General features: G+C 36.1%; 2 protein-coding genes across 2 annotated transcripts; both read left to right on the forward strand.

Moving 5' to 3' along the window:
* Positions 1-4,087: 4,087 nt before the first annotated feature.
* LOC112288259 (uncharacterized) lies at positions 4,088-6,102 on the forward strand. The gene is made up of 4 exons (XM_024532276.3): positions 4,088-4,911; positions 5,122-5,258; positions 5,465-5,566; positions 5,824-6,102. Exons 1-4 carry the CDS (start codon positions 4,855-4,857, stop codon positions 6,035-6,037), a joined length of 510 nt encoding a protein of 169 aa, XP_024388044.1. The 5' UTR covers positions 4,088-4,854; the 3' UTR covers positions 6,038-6,102.
* A 1,331-nt stretch (positions 6,103-7,433) lies between these two features.
* Positions 7,434-14,682, forward strand: LOC112288951 (anaphase-promoting complex subunit 2). The gene is made up of 15 exons (XM_024533737.3): positions 7,434-7,709; positions 7,946-8,038; positions 8,330-8,537; positions 8,891-9,351; positions 9,660-9,731; positions 10,068-10,309; positions 10,539-10,958; positions 11,270-11,471; positions 11,868-12,215; positions 12,390-12,509; positions 12,976-13,064; positions 13,299-13,380; positions 13,483-13,683; positions 13,991-14,059; positions 14,225-14,682. Exons 1-15 carry the CDS (start codon positions 7,497-7,499, stop codon positions 14,345-14,347), a joined length of 2,943 nt encoding a protein of 980 aa, XP_024389505.1. The 5' UTR covers positions 7,434-7,496; the 3' UTR covers positions 14,348-14,682.
* The last annotated feature ends 6,079 nt before the right edge of the window (positions 14,683-20,761 follow it).

Raw genomic sequence — 20,761 nt, forward strand, 5'->3', positions numbered from 1 at the left:
ATTTAATCTTGCTCACTCATCTTTTTTCTTTTTTCTTTTTTCTGTTTTCTTTTTTTTAAAGTCATTGATTTATAAGCAAAGTTATTTTTGTACTTTATTCCTGTGAAATCTGACTAAAGCATCGAAATTTTATTTCAATGTTATGAAATATAAATCTGACTAATGCTACTGCCGAAAGAAAAACAAATGTAATGCTTCAACAAACTCTCATATATTCCACAAATACAAACATAATAACTAATAAATATAGTAACCCAACAATTCTATTGGCTGTTATCCAAAACAAAGTGAGGGCTAAACTATAAATAATAGTGTTTCTTTTTCTTTTTCAAATTGAATATTAATTTAATTTTTATTATAAATATGATTGTTGAAACACGATTCATACTCCTTTAACTATGTTTGAAATATATATATATATATATATATATATATATTTCATTGAATATAACAAAACTAATTATAACCAAAAGAAACTTGTATTAGATGTAGTATTTTATTTCTATTTATTTAAAGAATAAATTACAAATAGGGGACTAAATCTGAAAGCATTTACAAATACAAGAACAAAATCAAAATAATTACAAACAGGGGAACAATTTTTTTTAAAGGCTTTATCTATTGACAAATTTTTTTAAAGGCTTTATCTATTTACAATAGCCTAGCAAAAAGATATGCCAGTGAATAATGCAAAATATCACTTTTTTTTAGTTCAACAGCTCATTGCGCTACCACTACATTTGAAACATCATGTCTGCAAAAGAAACATTTTGAAGAGCTGCCAATTTCAAACTTGAAATAGTTACCATTGTATAGAACCTTTCAAAAATGATGTGCAATTTCATTTTTTTGCAAATGAATTATTATGAAGATTGAATTAAGTAATACATGCATTATAATTTAATTTACATCTACTTTATTAAATTTTTCATATTTTTAAAACTAAAAACACATCTAGTATATTCTATCTGTCCTATACTATACAATTCAAACTCCAATAATGTAAATGGGTGAAAATATGTGATTTAAAAAAATGCACGGTAAAACTCATGTTAAGGTTTTTTGATATAAAAACATACACCTTATGAAAATGCAAAAAACATAACAAAAAGTAAAATAAAATTTAATAGAAATAAAAAAATAAATTTTAAAATAAAATAAAAATATAATAGAAATTTAATAGATTTTTTTAAAGAATAGTATAATAGAAATAAAATACAAAAAACAGAACAAAAAGTAACCCTCCCCCATTTTAAAATTTTTTAGAAAATGTTCTGAGGAACACAAGTTCATTCTGATAAAATGTGTTTGGAGGCAATCCAACCCTCATAACTCTTTTATGGATAACAATGACAATGTATAAAATAAGACAAAAACGGCTTTTATACTTGTTTACTTTTTGGCTGATATATTTAAGAGGAAATATCACTTGTACCCTTGAAATATGTTGAAATATTATATATTGAAATATATGTTGAAATACCCTTTATATTCTTGATAATAGCAAATATACCCCACACTTTTTGTGACTATTACAAATCTACCCTTGAACTTGATAAGGTATCACCTTCTTTCCAGTTTGGGTGAATCCAGGGCTCAAACCGCGTGCCGCGGGCCCTGGCTTTTTTGCACAGGTTAGGCCCCCACGAACCGGCCGCCGCTGCCGCTGCCCCTACCGTGTCCCCTTCGTTACCTCCGTCGGTGGCATCGACACTCCGCCACCTCGACGATCAAGCCCGAATCGTGCTCTGATTTGATGCTTGCAATTGGACTTGGGGGAGCTCGTAGAGATGGGTGTTTGATCTTCATTAAGCTCTTATTACAGCATCACGACATCTGAAACATTCAAAAAATACCCCCTCTCCTGAAGCTGAAGTTCGTACCCAGCCAATTATTTGTCTCCACCCAGATATTGGGTCAACCTACACTCCTTCATTAGCTCCTGTATGCTGAGTTTTAGGGCCTCTGATATCCCTGTCGTTCCCAGCAACTGATTTATTCACTGAGCTGCTCAATCACAGGAAGAGACTCGTTTTGCTCCTTCCAACGGAGGGCACGGGTCGTTCTTCCATAGTTTTCCAGTGAGAAAGGCACTTAGTGAGATGTTGACGCTCAAAGTTGAAGGAAAATATCAGGCCATAAAGAATCTGCTGCAGTTACATAAAAAATAAAAATAAAAAAAAAAACACAAAAAGAAAGAAAGGTGAATCAGAAGACAACGAGTGCAGAAAGTAGACCTCAAATAATAACCGAACAACACAAGTTGCATGAAAGGTATCATTGCTCACACATTGAATAAAATCCTCATAAAATACTTCAGGACTCTCATGAAAAGCTCAGCATCTCGTGCTATCTCGCAAGTGGCACTGAGTCAAAGAGTGCATTGACGCAGACAAGGTCAAGTGTTCACTAAAGTATTCAAACGAACAAGCTAAGCTTGTTTTAGCAAGAGAACAAAAATCTCATCAGTTGTGACTCCCTAAGAGCAGAGATTGACCAAGTCATCGTTACAAATTTAACCGCTAAAATCGTGCTTATTGTTGAATCAGAATTGATTCTCTTGTCCAGCATAGTCAATTAACTCTTGAAAAGAAGCGGGAACTTACTTTAGCATTCTGTCACACAGCTGCAAATGTTTTGCAACCTAAAGTGCCAGAAAAGACTTTTCAAAACTGGATTATGTTTGGTTAGTAACGCTTCACTACAACGTCTTCGCACGTTCTGATTTTGAACCACGAGTTATGCACAAAACTGACATCCCATTAATGAATCTCCTCTACGAACATCTGCTGAGAGTACTATAACCTTGAAAACATGTCCGGTACAGGCACTTAACTGGTAAAAGGAATTCCAATTTCGATTTGTAACAACAAGGACACTGCTGAGCAGCTAAGTACATGCTAACTAGTTAAGTACTTGCTCAATAATTTACTGAGTGACTTTTAGCACAATCATTGACATCATGGAGGCTAACATTTGCAAGCCATCCACTCGAGTTCGACGCGGCATGGAGATGACTTGCATGAAGAAGGGAAGAATCAAACTAGTCCAAGGAAGAGCAATCCTTCTTGGCTTCGGCCTGTGATTGTAAGACCATGATTGTATTGACGTCCCTGAAGCACATGTGATAAGAATTTTCACAGGACAAGCCAGGCACACACTCGACAAGCAAATCTTTTATTCTCTCCAACCCTCCCTCCGCGAGCTTCATATACACAATCACTAACTGGCGTCCCAAATGATCGTCACATTGCTCTCTCGCTGTGAGCTGGAGGATCGATTACTGTAGATGATTGTCAGCGCAAAAATTAAGTTCTGGGGGTGCAGTTTCATAAGGATTCGAATAGCGTATCGTTTGTCTCGTCGTTTGTATTGTTTGAGCTCCCCCACAAACAATAGAGAGGGTCTTCGGAATCCAAGTTCAATTGCAAGCATCAGATCAGAGCACTAACTGTGTCATTCGGGCTTAATCGTCCAGGTGGCGGACTGTCGATGCCACCGAAGAAGGTAACGAAGGGGACATGGTAGGGGCGGCGGCAGCGGCGGCGGCCGGTTCGTGGGGCCCAACCTGTGCAAAAAATTCGGGGCTCGCGGCACGCAGTTTGAGTCTTGGATTCACCCAAAATGAAAAGAAGGTGATATCTTATCAAGCTCAACGGGTAGATTTGCAATAATCACAAAAGTTAGGAATATATATTTGCTATAATCAAGAATATACAGGGGTATCCTTGATATTTCAACATATTTCAGGGGTACAAGTGATATTTTCCCTATATATAACGACATGGAATACTTTTTAGCCTTTATCCAAAAAGGATATTTGACACAGGCTTCATAAAAGTTTCCTTATTCGTGTAAAGGAGAGCCAGTCTCCGTGCCGACAATTCCACGGTGATAGAGAGTTATAGACACCGTGGCAGGAGAGATGGACGGAGATCGGGGCGCCCAAACCCGCAAGCAAATGACATCCTCCCAGCAAGATGACCATCCATTTACTGGCTGATGGAATGATTCATTCATCCATCTAATCCACCAGCAAGGATCGTGCATCGTGCGCCTCGGCAGATACTGACTGGCCTTGTGGTGAAGGATGCTGTTCCTCCGCACTCCTGCTTGTCTTTAGTCCCCGTCACACTTCTGCTTGTCCGCTTCCACGCCCTCTAACCTTGACCGATCCCTGTTGCCAATTCTGCTCTCCACGCCCGGAGCAGTAGGCGCAGGCGAAGGCGAAGTGCAGACAGAGTAATTTAGCGGACCAGAGATCGTGAGATGGAGAGAGCGAGCAATAAGGCTTTACTGTAGCTCAGTGTATCGGTCGCGTCGTTGCGAGGGTTTTGTTTTGTTTTTTTTCCGATGTGTGTGTATATTCGAGGGTCTGTAAGTAGGGAGGGTGGCGATCTAAGGCGAGGGAAGGGCGTTCAGCTGCTAGCTGAGACGCTTTTTGCAGTCGTTGGATTTTTATAACATTATTATTCTGATTGTTATTACTACCTTTGCCGATCGGGCTTCTTTTCGTTGGGCATTCGCTCTGTGTGGTGTTTGGGAGGTGGAAGGTCGACTTGGAATGCTTTTGGGAGTGTAGCGCTGTTTGAATCGGTTTTGTAGTGTTTGTTATTGTCTGTCTCGATTTGTGGTTGTAGAAAGGGCTCCTGCGTGGTTCACGTGCATTGCTGTCGATACGTTTCAATCAGTGAGGTGTAGGTTTCTTTGGCTACTCTCTCGCCGAGGGTTGTTCCAGATCGGCCAGCCATTTGGTTTTGAATCTTCGGCAGGATTTGCGTTCCACCAGCCGCACAGGTGCAATCTCTTAATACCTCGATCCCAAGGGGAAATCCCTTCACCCCCCGTGGGGAGATGCCGAAGGGTAGTGGACTGCCGCTGTGTATGTCGGGCGTTTGCATTATGACTCGAGTGAGTTTCTTTGCATTTTATCGTGTTGCATAGGATATCTGGTTTATAGTTCTGTTTTTTTGATTTCCTACTATCTTTTGCGCGCCATTTGCGGTTACTATTTTCTATCAATACCTGAAGGTCCTTTTGCGGGCCATTCTAGTTATGTGCATCGATACTTTCGAACGGTAGTCAGAGTTTGCTCAATTGCTTTAAGCTACTCGATGACAGGTTCCAGACCAGAAGACTTCTCTCTGCTCTACTTCTTCTAGGTTTCCAAGTCTCTGTAGGGGCTCATCTGCGACGATGAACTTCGGCGTCCGTGCGGCACTTAACCTCAATGCCACGGAGTCTCGTGGTGCAGCCTGGTATGTACAACGTTAAGCTAAGTATTATACTTTAAGGTTTTCAACCCGTAATCGTATTTGTAGAGTTCTTAACTTGACAGTCGATTAAAAGCTTTTCTGATTAATTGTCTCAAGTTCACCACTTTATGCAACTGTGTCGTATTACCACCCACTGTTTGAGAGGCAGAGTTCTAGTGCATGAGATTCTGCCTTTGGGTATGTCACAGTGATGCAGAGGATACATCCCGTGAAAACTCAGCTGAACTGCTTTCGGGTAGCTGTGGTCTCGAAGCCAATGTCCATCAACGTCGTAATGCCATTGCTCGAAAGTAGGTCCTCGTCGCTTCTCTTAAAACTTTGATTGATCAAGAGTTACCAGTCTCAGTCAGCGTAGTCTAAAATGTTTTTCTCCTCGAGGACCAATATTGCAATTTATTAGTTCAGAGTACTTAGTTGATGTAGAAGTTCGTCGCCTGTTCAGAAGCGCATTGTTTGCTTCTTTCTTTCTCCCTTTCTCTTCTCTCCATTTCTTTCTTCTTTCTGTTTTGTGTGTAAAAGACTTAATTAGGGAGCGAATTACTTGCAGGATGGTTGAGTTGGATCGACAAAGAGAATCATTGAGAAAGCGAAGGTTGGTACAGGGCCTGGGTTCCTTCCTAGAAGAGCAAGCTTTTATGCTACTCCGCCAATCGAGGTTATCTCAAGAGGATAATCGATCTTTATGGCAGGAGCTTATCTATGCTGAGTTATATGCTAGCGATTCTCGTAGGTTGGGTCATTGTGGTGCAAGAGCTGCCTGATGCGTACCTGCATATCATTTATGTACCTGTACAAACCTTAAGTTTAATTTGTTCTTTGTCAACAATATTCGGTTACTGTTAGCGTAGAGGTGTTTGCTTCTTTGATTAACTGCAAATGGCGCAACGATTATTTTACCTGCAATTCAGAACAGCCGCTAAGATGCGGATCCCCGAAGGGCTGTTACAACTTCAATCAGCATTATTTCTGCCCTAGCATATCGCTTGCTGCTTTCTGTTTACACCCAGAATGGTTTTTTTTTTATCTGTGAGGCTACCACTCTTACTATGTCCTACTCTTGGTCTCTTTGAACTGATCAATCGCAGTGATCGCATCAATTTCCAACAAGACGGAATCCTCATGAACAAGCATACAATTTCAGTGTGTGTGGGTTAAGTTTACCGTCTGTCTTCTCCATGTTGCGCTTAGGATTTTCTCAAAGCACCTGAAATACAGTTCCTACCACCGTGTCTCATTATGGGTTTAGTGGTATTTTAAGTGTAACCAGATGGCGACCCCAAGAAATAATAGAACTTGTACATGGGTGGCAAATGGTTGGGTGTTGAGAACCGTAAATGCAGGTGGCTCAAGACATCAGGTAGTATCATCTTCTTGTATGGACACCAATTTTGTATGTGTAAGGGTAGGACTTAGAACTTGTGAAAAGCACCGGAGTTTGATGGAAATAATAGCAAGGATGGCAACAATCTTGATGTTCGGCAAAGTACTGGCGAATCAATATTTTCTGGATAAAATCTACAATTAGACGCTATAACATGAATGGTCTTATTAATTCTAAGTTAGATAATGTTTTACGAAAGGATCGTTGATACTTTAATGTATCAAAGGAAGTACGTCACATCTTTGTCATCATCAAAATATACTCGATGAGCATTTGAATTTATACTCGTAATAATTTAAGCATTGGAAGAATCAGGCAACAAAAATAAATTTAAGCATATTCCTAAAAAGTAAAATATTGGATAAAAACATCACAAGCCTTCCGTTTTTTAAGCATGTACCATTTTGCGATTAAAAAGAAGAGGAAAAGAGATTGATCTAAAAGTGCGAGATGTATACTATGACATAAAAAAGTCAATCTACTTATACATATATATATATATATATATATTTGCTACAAAACCGTAGCTAGTTGAATTCCCACCACAATGTCATTACAAGCCAACTTGTCATGAGATGTAGGCACAGATTAAACTGCCTTCATTGAAAAAAGGCCCATACCACAACCGGTCCACCATCACCACCTAATCTGTAAATTGCGAGAGTGGAGTTGATGTACCCGGCGACACGATACCCGGAATGGCGGTTTAAAAATTATGGGGAGTGACGAAGGGTATCAACCTCCGCATTGAGAGCAACACTAAGGTTCAATGTATTGCGCGCGGAGAGAGTTTTGAATGTGTTTGGGAATGCGGTGCAGTGGCGACGAGAGCTGGAGCGATGGTGGATGCCCCCAGCAGCTCTGGGAAGCTGGCCACGGTGACGCAGGCATGGCAGCTTTACGTCGCTCACGCATCGCTCATGTTGCGTTCTGCTCCGCAATCATTGTCTTGCGCGCCTGTCGTCAACAGCGAGTTTGAGAGCTCTGTTCGCGCCCTGTGTGAGCAAGGGCTCGCACATTTTGTTGTCAGCTACTTTCTCGATGCCCTCGAGGTAATTTGTATGCAAACGTGTTGATTACCGTTAAGAATGCCTATGTTACATTATAGCAGCTATTTGCTCATTATATAAATTAGCAGAAGCATTTTGGCTGAGTTGCAACAGGATGCTGCGAATCTGCAATGCGCGGGGTCTAGGGTTTATAAGGCTGGAGTATTGAATATTGAATGGTCCCGGGCAGGTGTTGTATTTTAACAGGAATTTTTGTTGTTTGGTTGACCCGATCGCAGAAGTCATTTAAGCAGCACGAGATTGCTAGTCTATGGCAACGATTGGACGAGTTCAGCAGATTGAAACAAGACGGTGCCAACGAGCCAGGCAAGGCAAGTGGAATTTTGCATTGGTTTTGCTCTCTGATGCGTTCTTTGATCAGACTTCCGTTGACTTCTCTTGTAAATTTGATGCCATGAACGTATATCTAAGGTTCAGGGCTTCAATCACGTCCTTTCATCGCGCAGTAATGGGACTCGCAACTGTAACAGCGTGTGCATGAACTTTCAATCAAGCATCGGGGATGTGATTACTTGATTGCCGTTTCATAGGGCAGGGTCCGCCAGACAGTGGGCTGAGCCCAACATGCAGAGGGTTGATGGCACTTGTGTTACCTGATGCAGCTTAATGAGTGGGTTCAGTCTACCTTCCCGAAAGTGCTTTCAGAAGTCAGCTCCGCTAAGTTGGCTCAAGAGGAGTCTCTCCGGTTGCTTACTCAACTCATTTTCCATGGAACTTCTGGACATTCAACTGAAGTGGAGCGCTATCTGTCTCACTATCACACTGCTATTAGTGCTCTGCTTCTCACAAGTGCACCGCAACAATTCCCAGGTGCCCGATTCCTCCCCGAGTGAATATATCGATTAGTGCACGTTGAATTATTAAGTCTTTTATTTACTTCTAAATCTGAAACTCGTTGGGGATTAAGTTCTTGCTTTTATCCTTTTTGCCTGTCCACGAATTAGGATGTTACTAAGACATTACATGTGAGCAGTATCAATTTCTTCAAGTTGGCACTTACTGGACGTTTTATGCACGTGTGCGTGGAGGGGCAACTGATTAATATATGTAATACACGTGATGAAAATGCGAAAGAATCACCGGTCTAATTCCGCTATGACATGAACGAGGTTTTAAGAGCCAAACATTTTTACTGACTATATCAAGTACTCGACTGACTGCAGAAATTTTAAATCTGTACTTTAAGGCGCGGTTAGAGGAGTTCAGCAAAGCAATGAGACAACATAATCGTAGCACACAGAGTTGTGGGAGTGAGGGAAGTGATGATGATGATGTATCAGAAGAATCTGAAGTTATCAAGGGTGAGGACGATGAGATGGAGAGCATACGGAGCAGTCATCGTACCTCCGCAGATGACATGGAAATCAATGATAGTCAGTTCGACAATCAGAAAGTCAAATCAGTTGATGACACACAAGAAGCTCGCGACATGGAAGGAGTTGACTTTGTGGCAGTCAGTGATCTCAAACTCAGCACTGGTGCTGCGACAATGGAAGAAGTTGCTGTTGTGGCTGGTGAAGAGTGGGTTACTGGTCTAGGTACGGTTATTCGCAACCTGCGTCGCATCGGCTTTGCAGCGCTGAGTGAGGAAGGATATGCTTCTTCTATATATTCCCTTCTGAAGGTGAGCCTTGCGCTTTAGAACATCCATAGAAAGATATTATGTGGCCAGTCACCTAGTACTACACAATATGTTGTTGGTATGTATTTTTAGGTCTAGATGAGTGTTCGTTTTCAACCTTTATGCTCGTTTATGGTTCTGTTAGACTTTTCTCTAGCCTTGAATATGTTCACACTGATTCCTATTACTATATCTGTGCGTATCTGACATATCTGTTGAGTTATTCAAAAACCTTTTACTGTTTCGGTGCAACTTCATTGAAACAGTAAGGTGAAAACATTGGAGTGATTGTACTTCCTAATGCTCTGCAGGTTAAAATTCATGCAATTACCAACAAACGCTATGATAAGCCAGTTTTGGAGTCCATTCGTTCCTGGATAGAGGTTCGTTTCTTACTAATAGTTGCAGATGTGGACTGTATTCAAGTATCAAGTACTTGCTTCTGAATACTCTCACCTTCAGTAGTTGAGGTTGACAGTAGTTTTCTTTGTTTGAACGAGGAACCTGGCATCACTTTTAGCACCTCTAACTGAGGCGCCCAGCTCTTTGTGAAGTCTATTTGGGCACTTTGACGTATCATAGTTTTCTAACGCCTTTCCTGCATTAACGTTTCAACATATATTCTTGTGCAGGATTTGGTCTCAAATGTCACTGATTCTGCTCATTTTATTGTGGTGGATGAAGTTGAATCTGTCAACTGAAGTTGCTTTATTGTTCAGGCTGTTCCACTCCGCTTCCTGTTTGTAATTCTGGCATCTTCAGGAGCTCCGCCTTCAAAGACTTCTCTGGCAACCTTCCCTTCACCTTTAGCATCACTATCAATACCTACCACTGGAGCGGATGAAGCAGTGAAAGAGGGAGTGGTCAGATGGCGCTTGCGGCTTCATTTTTTTGCTTATGAGACTCTTGGTGACTTGCGAATCACTGAATTATTCGACATCATTGTTGATTATCCTGAAAGGTATTTTCCTCTTCGAGAGCATACGCAATTGCTCTGTTAATGCTATACATCGTAGGTCCTGTTTCTAAAACGTGATTGAATGTTGCACTAGCCATATCAGTTCCAGTTGAGAAGGATTTATGTTTATCTACTTTGAGATCAGTTACTTCAATTTTCATTTTGTGGGGTGGAATGGCGATGCACTCCTAAAAGCATTCTACTGTGGGATGATTGGCTATTTTGCCGCCAGTTTACCTGCTATTGAGGACCTACGGCAGTGCTTGACAAACACCAGACATCATTCTAAGCTTATAGACTCCTTTCGTACCTCATTGCGACAGCGGTTGCTAACAGCAGGAGCTGCAACTACAGATATTTTGCTACAATATGTGTCAACCATTAAAGCTTTGAGAACCATGGATCCAACTGGGGTGGTGCTTGAAGCAGTTAGTGAGCCCATCAGAGAGTACCTTCGAGGCCGCAAAGATACCATTAGGTGTATTGTGACAATGCTAACTGATGACACAGGAGCGGGTGGAAGTGCGGGGTTAGGTGGAGTAGGTGAGAGCTTATTTGAAGAACTGAGTCGAGGTGTAACTTCTCTTGAGAATGTTGGGAGTGATGATGATGCGGATCTGGATGGGAATGATGCTTGGGCTGCTGCAGAAAGGTACCTATTATTAGTCACTTCATTTCTTTATGAGTAGCAGTTTTATTGGGATGCATTTTACTTTCCTTGATTTGGGCAAGTTTGTTATTTCTTTTTACTATATGCAGTAAATTTCATGCAACAACCTGTCAAGTTTGCGTTGATTGCCAAAGTTCCGACTTAGGCTGGGTTTTGAAAATCATTGTTTGCTTTTTATCTAAAGTTTGGTACAGGTGATCTTCGTTTTTTCAGCTGGTTGCAGTCAAGGATTGTGGGCACGCGTATTTTCGGATATTTGGTTTTCTCACGCCAGTGAATCTGCTCTTTGACAGGTGGGAACCGGATCCTGTAGAGGCGGACCCATCTAGGACAACCAAAAGTCGGCGATTAATGGATATTATTAGCATGTTGGTTGGAATCTACGGTTCAAAGGAGCTGTTTGTGAATGAGTATCGAGTAATGTTGGCTGAAAAGCTGCTAAACAAGTCAGATTTCGACACAGACCGCGATATTCGTACACTGGAGTTACTGAAGGTATGCACTTTAGGCCTTAGTTAAGCATATTTCCACATCAATATTTTTGGGTGAAAAGTACGATCTGAAATTTACTTGTGTATTCGATCCTTATGAAGATTTAATAATTAGAATATATTACAAAATGGTTAAAAAACTGATGGATAAAATTCATGTGGTAATATTCAAGAGAAAGTGTAAACTTACTAACCAATGGCAAACGGAGAGGTCGTCATTTGAATAGGAGCCTTGATTCAATCAATTCTTGCACAGAAAGGGGGCTCGGCTTGGGTGGGTTTAGGAAGCTTGCTTTTGAAATGGGAATTACTGAATTCTTACGAGTTAGTTTTATTTGTTCAATTCAAATTACTGTGTAAAATTTTCCATTGGTTTAAACGGTTGAATTTATCAATGCAGCTGCGATTCGGTGAGAACAACATGCATGGGTGTGAAATCATGTTGAAGGATCTGGCGGACTCTAAACGCATCAACACCAATATCAAGGCTGTAGCCGCTGCGAAACTCAACCAGCATGGCCCGACTGTTCCTGGCACCCCCTCTGGCCCAGTAACTCCACCAAGTGATGCAGGATACAGCACGCCACCCGCAACTGTGGGTATGATCGATTCTCATCCACAAGCTACTGTCATACAGAGCCTGGGATCTCAGAACGATGAGATCGTCAGCGTAGATGGAGACAAAAAGCTGCCTCTGGATGTCTTGGAGGCTACAATTATTTCATCACTGTTTTGGCCACCATTTCAGGTAGTTTCGTTGTGCCTCTTACACTACTGGATTTTAAAGCAGAGTTGGTGGACTTGAAAAACTTGGAAGTGAAATTCCTTATTATTTGGCTTTCCTGAAGAATTCTTGTTTTAGCTTGTGAATTTTGGAAAATTTGAAATGCAACTTTACATTAGAGGTGGGTCTGCTGAGCAGGTAGAGACGTTGAAAGTGCCAGCAGTTGTGGATGAGCTCTTAGAAGAGTATGCGCAGCGCTATCATGCTGTCAAAGCACCAAGAAAGCTTCAATGGAGAAAAAATCTTGGCACCGTTAAGGTGCGGATCAAATTTACTATTGTGCATAATCAGCGTTGGACTATTTCTGCGCATCCCGACTACATTCATGTTAAAGTAGTCAGATCAAGATTCTCATTTCGTATAGCTTTTGTGAACCATTGACTTCTATAATTGATTGGACTTTATTTAATTATTTTTAACAGTAGTAAATCAATGCTTGCTAATGAAGTTAATGAAGCCATTAATCCTTAAACAGTTGTTATCATGCAAAGCATCCTTACATTTTGAACTAGTTCAGTACTACTCAGGGAGCCTCTGATGAATTTCGAGTTTTAGCTTTAGTGACGTTCATTTAATTAGAATTGGAAATTGAACATGTCGGATCTAGTACTGTTAACACTGAAACCAGCCATGTAGCTTAATTTCGCCCATATAAATGATTTGTCCTTCAGTTCTGTGAGTAAACTTTTATTATCTTGACATTGGTAATGAAAATGCTGCTCAGTTAGAACTGCAATTTGAGGATCGATCAGCGCAATTCGTGGTGTCACCCATGCATGCAGCCATAATCATGCACTTTGAGAACCAGCCAAGGTACATGCTTGCACTTACTTTTCTACATCATTTAGGTTTTTGTTCCTTATGTAGTTCACTTCAGCTACGGCACATGACTGAGGATCTAGTTCATCTTTTCCAAATAAGGCTGCAGCACCTCACTTGTAATCACTTCTAGATGAGACATCTTTTCTAGTTTCAAATATTATTGATGCCTTTTTGGCTTAATGATGTTACTTCATAAATCTTATCGGCGCTTGATCGAGCTTCCAGGTGGACAGCCACGGCACTGGCAGAAGCAGTTGGGTTGCCAGTTGCGACATTGCGGAGACGGATTATGCTTTGGATGAATCAGGTGCACACATCCACAAGAACGAGTGGGAGATTTGACTCAGTTAGTGCATTGAACGTTGTGGCTTAAGTTGCAGCTTCATATTATGATGTTTGAGTATTGCAGGGAGTTCTTGTTGAATCGCACAATACTAAAGATGGGGATATAGAGTATAGTATCGTGGAAACTATGGGGGACGCTGGATCTCGGGCAGGTGCTGGTGCTCCTTCCATGGATTCAGCGCTGCCATTGTTGGGTGACGAAGAAAGAGAAAGTGCTGTGGCTTCCATGGAAGACCAGTGGCATCAAGAGATGAATGTTTACGAGGTAGTTTTCTTCTCTTTTCGATGCTTTGTCTTATTGAATTAGTTCAACAGTGATTCTTGAGGAGCAGTGCTTTACAATGCTTTGTATCCCTTTGTTTTATTTTGTTATTTTTGTCTGAACTAAATGACGGGATCGCTTTGATGCCGTGTTTTTTGTCTTCGAGGTCTGAATGTTGTGATGATGATGGACTTGTATAGTAAAATTATGTCTAATTTGTGGAGGAAAAAAGAAGAGACGCCTAGTTATTATCATGTCTAAAGGATAGCAAAACGAATTGTTTCTTACCGTGCGTATTCTGTTCTTGCAGTCTTACGTTATCGGTATGCTCACCAACTTTGACTCCTTGCCGCTAGATCGCATCCACAACATGCTCAAAGTAAGTAGTATCCTGTCACTTCTGGACTTTGAATTGGAAATCATTCGTGATTTTGAGTAATTCTCTGCTGTAGTTTGGAGCCACGAGTATACAAGGTTATCTCTAACATTTGATTCTGCGTAAACAGCTGTGGTAAGTCTGACATAATCCGTTAACTGAATGCAGATGTTCGTATCGGACCCACCTTATGACAAGACTCTGCAACAGCTGCAAGGGTTTCTTGGTCGTTTGGTAGGTGAAGAAAAGCTAGAATTCCGAGAGGGTGTGTATCGCAGAAGGCAGATATGATATGCTGATAAATATCAAACATTCTTATGGTATATTTTATTAAGGCTGCACCCATGTTAGTGTGATCATCGGTTAGTATGTTAAGTAGCCAGTCAAACAGAGATGTCACAACAAATCGGGAAGCTTAGAAGTTACCCTCCGGTTGACTTTCCCAGGAATCTTGTGACGAATTGGTTAGCTGGGTATGCAAGAATATGAGCTTCTCTTATGCATTGCAAAGAAATACCAAAATTCACAAATATAGGTTGGTCACGTAAGCATTTCGCTACTTGCACAAGAGATCATATCTACCTCAAATCGTGAGACTAGCGTTTTAATTTATTTCAATTTTGACATCTGGTGTTTCATTCTTTAATTTGGAATGTGATATTTGTTCAACCTTGCAATTAGGAGTTGGTGCAGTTTGGTTTAAATTGCAATAACAATGAAAGCAAATCAATCAGTTTGGATTGGGAGGTTAGAATTAGTCCAACTTGTGTTGGTTTTGGTTAAGTTCAAATTTGTTGTGATAAAAGGTTATCAAATTAGTTATAAATATGGGTTGTGTGATTGTGATTATCATTTTAAATCATTGTTTTACTACTTTAGCACTCATGTTTGTCTTTTTGTTGATCTTATCTTACTGTTCTACTATTTTTTGTTTGTTGCATTCATCTATCTTATGTTTTTCTTCTTTGGTGACTTTAATTCTATGAATGATTCAAATTCAAATGTATAACTTGATCTATTAGTTCTATAATTTCTAATCTTATTGGAATCTTTTGTTCTACTATTTGACTCTATTTTCTTGTTGATTTTTTTAAAGGGAATATGTCTTAATAAGATTTTTATAAAGCAAAATCATACAATAATTTACAAAATTGGACCTTCTTGCTTTGTGATTTCACTACCTTGCTACAATTTACCACAGTAGTAGATACATGCATTGTTTCTATAAAACAAACTTGTGCAATAATTTGCAATTATTAAAGTCATTGATTTTGTTTTGCTCTTGCGAATCTTTAAGTTGTAAACTTGTGTTGTCTTTTTGTAAGACAATTTTGTGTGGCAATCTTGAAGTCATATTTGGTGAAAATGCAAATAAACTATAATACAACTATGTAGTTAGGCGTGATTTGGTACTACAATTAAATTGCATTTAGCAACTATACAACCATTTGCAATTGTACCACAATTTTGAGTTGCCATTATACTTACACAACTTTAATATATATTTTAAAAAATTATTTTTACAATACAAAAATTTGATGTAAAATTTTATAGTGAATACAACAACCTACCTTTTGCTCTATCATATTCTATACTCTTTACCTTCTTTGTACTTCACATGAGGTTTTTACAACAAATGATGATACACAATAAATTTTGAATTTCAATCACTTTATGTTGGTTGCTATCTATTAATTTCTTCATCAACAATTATTTTTTTACTTGAAGGTGAGAACATTTTAAGATCACTTAAAAAACACTACTATTACCCAAAAATAAATGGATGATATCATTAGAATTTGTAATATATACATGCTAAAACAACAAAATATATATATATTTTTTCAAAAATACAATAAATTATAATGAATAGAGATATATGAAAAGATGTTCAATTGAGTTATTTGAGTAAATATCTCAATATATTTATATAAGAAAAAGAATTCCTTATTAGATTCTTTATATTATTAATAATTATAATAATTTTTTAGAAATCTAACCTTCTTATTTTCATGAATACAAATGCATTTATAAAAGTAATTACATATATACATGAAAATATACAATGATAGAATATAACATGAGATGATTTGGATTTGTAAAAAAAACATTTAAGAAGATGTAAATTCTAAATTTTGGTAGTTCATCATAATTATTACATTTGTTCAATTACTACTTTATTTATAATAATGCCAAGTATAAGTACTATAATATATATATATAAGATAATCAAAGATGTGAGGTTTCCCAATTCATTTAACAATGATATCAAGCTTGAGTATCTATCCATATCTACGATAGTTAAAGATTTAAAGTTGTTTAACTTATTTGGCAATAATGTCAAGCTTGAGAATTCTAATATATTTGAAGTAGTCTAAGATATAAGATCATCCAATTTATTTGACAATAATGTCAAATTTAAATACCTTCATACATTTCAAGTAGTCAAAGATGTGAGATTGCTCAACTCATTTGGCAATGATGTTAAGTTTCAGTATATGCTTATATCAAAGTAGTCAAAGATGTGACGTTGTCAAATTTATTTGACAATGATGTTAAGCTTAAGCAACTTGAAATATTTAATTAATCAAAGATGTAAGATTTTCTAATTCATTTGGCAATACTATCAAGCTTAAACACTATAGTATATTTAAATTAATTAAAGATATAAGATTGTCTAAATCATATAGAAATGCTATTAAGTTTGATCACATGCTTATATCAAAGTTAGTCAAATATGTGACATTGCCAAATTCATTTAAAAATGATGTCAAGCTTAAGTAATTTGGAATATTCAAATGAATTAAATATGTGAGATTGCCAAACTCATTTGGAAATAATATCAAGTTTGAGCACATGTTTATATCAAAAGATAGTCAAAGATGCAAAATGTCACATTTTATTTGGTAATAATATTAAGCTTGAGGACCCTATTATGTATAAAGTAGTCAAAGATGTGAGGTAGTTCAATTCATTTGGCAATAATGTCAAGCTTAAGCACTCTTTTATATCAAAGATAGTCAAAGATATAATATTGTGTAATTTATTTGGTAATAATGTCAAACTTGAGCACATTGACATATCTAAAGTAGGTAAAGATGTGACATTTTTTAATTCATGTGGCAATGATATCAAGCTTGAGCAACTTGACATATTTAAATTAATCAAGATGTAAGATTGCATAATTTATTTGGCAATGATGTCAAGCTTGAGCAACTTGACATATCTAAAGTAATTAAAGATGTGAAGTTTATTTTTTTTAACAATGATTTCAAGCTTGAACACCATGACATATTTAAAGAAGTCAATAATATAAGGTTGCCTAATTCATTTGGCAATGATGTCAAGCTTGAGCATTGTTTAATTTCAAAGGTAGTCAAAGATGTGACATTGTCTAATTCATTTAGGAATGATGTCAAGCTTAAACATCATGACATATTTAAAGTAGTAAAAGATGTAAGATTTTTCAATTCATTTGGCAATGATGTCAAATTTAAGCACCTTAATAAATCTAAATAAGTCTAAAATATGACGTTATCTAATTTATTTGATAATAATGTTAGACTTAAGCACTCCATTATATTAAAGATAGTCAAAGATGTGAGATTACCTAATTTATTTGATAATGATGTTAAGGTCATACACCATCCTATATTTAAATTAATCAAAGCTATAGCGTTGTCCTATTTATTTGGCAATGATGTTAATCTTCAGTACAATTTTATTTTTAAATTAGTCATAGATGTGAAGTTACTTAATTTATTTAGCAATGATGTCAAGTTTAAATACCATGACAAATTTAAATTAGTCAAAGATGTAAAATTGCCCAATTCATTTGGCAATGATGTCGAGTTTGAAGACTATAATATATCTAAAGTAATTAAAGATGAAAGATTTTTCAACTCATTTGATATTGTTCTCAAGTTTAAACACTATGTCATATCTAAAATAATCAAAGATGAGAGATTGCCTAACTCATTTGGTAATAATATCAAGCTTGAGCACCATTCTATTTATAAAGTACTCAAAGATGTAAGGTTATCCAACTCATTTGGCAATATTGTCAACCTTGAATACCTTGTCATATCTAAGGTAGTTAAAGATGTCAAGTTTTTCAATTCTTTATATAATAATGTCAAGCCTACGTATTCATGCATATTTAATGTGATCAAAGATGTGAATTTACCAAATTCATTTGATAATGATGTTAAGTTAAAATATCCATATAAATTAAGATTTTCTAAAAAAAAAAGACCTCATATTGATTTTAATAATATTTTAAATTTTCTATAACTTCCTAAATTAAGTTTTTTTTAATAAAGTAAAATATTCTAATTTATTTGGTAATTTGATTAAACTTGAACATCCTTCCAAATTAAGTTTTAATAATGTAGATATTTTAAAGAACATGTTTGAAAATTCTTCTATAAAAATAAAATTTCTTAATTACAATACATTCAAAGATTTAAACTTCTTCCAAACATCTTTATCAAATAGCATATACAATATTTTATTTGATACTTCTTTTTGAATATTTTATACATTTAATAAGTTTAGTAGAAAATATTTTAAGATGAAAGAATGTCTTGTCAACCTAAAAAATGTGCTTGTATTCTTTGATCATTTCTTAATTCAAAATCAAAAATATTACAACTTAATAACCATAGTGTTAGAAAGTATGTATTCTTATCTTCACCAAATGTATAATTATTTATATTGATGTACTATAATCCTTCTACCTATAAGAAAAAAACATTTAAATATACAAAAAAATAAATTAATTTTTTTATATTTATACTACACCTTAAAAACATACAAATTCTACAACAGTATAAACTAAATAAATCAATTAACTACTTTCAATCAAATTACACCTTAATATATAATGATACTTAGGTGATATAAGACTTTTACATCTCTAACCTTCAAATATTTTTTCTTCTATACTATCATCACTACCACACATGCTATTTAGATAATAAATAAGTATACAAACTTTTTTTGAAATTCTATAAGATGGCTCCACATTCATATTCTATATTCATATGTAATTGTATTCAGTTTTTGTTTCAATAATCTTTCTATCCATATCTTATAGCTCATCATGCACTCTTATAATTCCATCTTTGTTTACTTTTATCAAAGATTGCTTAATTAATGTATTTAATCTTAATTCCATATCTTCTTCTAATATATATATATATATATATATATATATATATATATATTTTATAGTTTCTCCATATTTGCAATGCTCTTTCTTTTGATATCCCTTGTATGCATAAATCATTACAAAAAAAAAAACAACATACATCCAAAAAAACTTTCTTTTCTTCAATTTTTAAGTTGACAAGACTTACTCTTCATATATTCCATATCTTGTGGTTACAACCTCTTTTATCTCCATCCAACTTTCTTTTTCTTTTTAACCTTTGTAAAACTCATTTCCAACATCTCAACCTATTTTTTTTCTTAAAAATGCACCCATAACTTTCAAGCTTAAAGGTAAGTCATTGCAAGCTTTTGCAATCTTTTTGCCAACCTTCTTAAGTTCATTAAGCAACTTGCCTTGATATCTACAAGAATGAGCAATAAACAACCTCAAGCTTGTTTCTTCATTAAATTATTTAATATTAATTTTATACATATCTATACCATAATATTCCATAGCTTTTCAATCTCAAGTTGTTATTATTAATGTGCTACCATTACTAGCAATTAAATTACCCATGCACACAACATCTTTAATTTGGCCATGGTTCTTTATATTGTCAAAGACTAGTATCATTTTTATTTATTTATTATTAATTATTTATTTCTTATTAAGAATAATTTTAACATTTCTTACGCTTTCTTCAAATATTTTGGTTTTTTTCCATTGCAAATTATTCTAACATGTTGCAAGAGGTTTTTTAACAATCATTATTGCTTTAAATGTACTCAATAAAGTATGAGGCATCATATATGTGCTTTACATCATTTAATGTAGCCTTTGCTAGAGTAGTCTTGCCTATTCCACCTATTCCAACAAGACACAATATCTTCACTTTACTTGTACATAGTTGTGATATTTTTAATAAACATTGTTCTCTATCAAATACTTCTTTATCAAATATGTCAACCTACAAGTAGAAATTAAACCATAAACTTGAAAACAAACTTAAAATAAATTCATGATATATACATTATATTCTATATTAGTTTTTATAACTAATACTTTTATTTAGGTATTTAACCATTATTGTAGCATATAAGTATGTATATAATGAAATAAAATAAAATCACTCAAATCATTTCAACACATTCTTACATCTTTTTTTTGTATATGACTTGGTAATGGCATTGTGTATTTATTGCAATTATGTGATTGTTGCAATTCTATGTTTTGGTGACTTTTTTCTTTCAATATACCAAAACATGGTGTCTTTTCTATAAGAACTCTAGCCAAAAACTTTCTTTTTAACACAATCAATCTTTCACATATATTTGTTAATCAATCTTTTTTTTTTTTTTTTTTTTTTTTTTTTTAACACAATCAATCTTTAATGCCTCAAGTACTATATAATATGTACTATCATAAACATGTTTACTTTTATAACAATTGGATTGCTTCTAACTTCAATCTTAGACATTCCAAAATCAATGACCTTAACAATAGCATAATTTATATTGTTATTGATGATTTTTCCCTCAATAATATTAAGC

Source organism: Physcomitrium patens, chromosome 11 (genome assembly GCF_059467195.1).
Source record: "Physcomitrium patens ecotype Gransden chromosome 11, ASM5946719v1, whole genome shotgun sequence".
In the NCBI taxonomy this organism is placed as follows: domain Eukaryota; kingdom Viridiplantae; phylum Streptophyta; class Bryopsida; order Funariales; family Funariaceae; genus Physcomitrium; species Physcomitrium patens.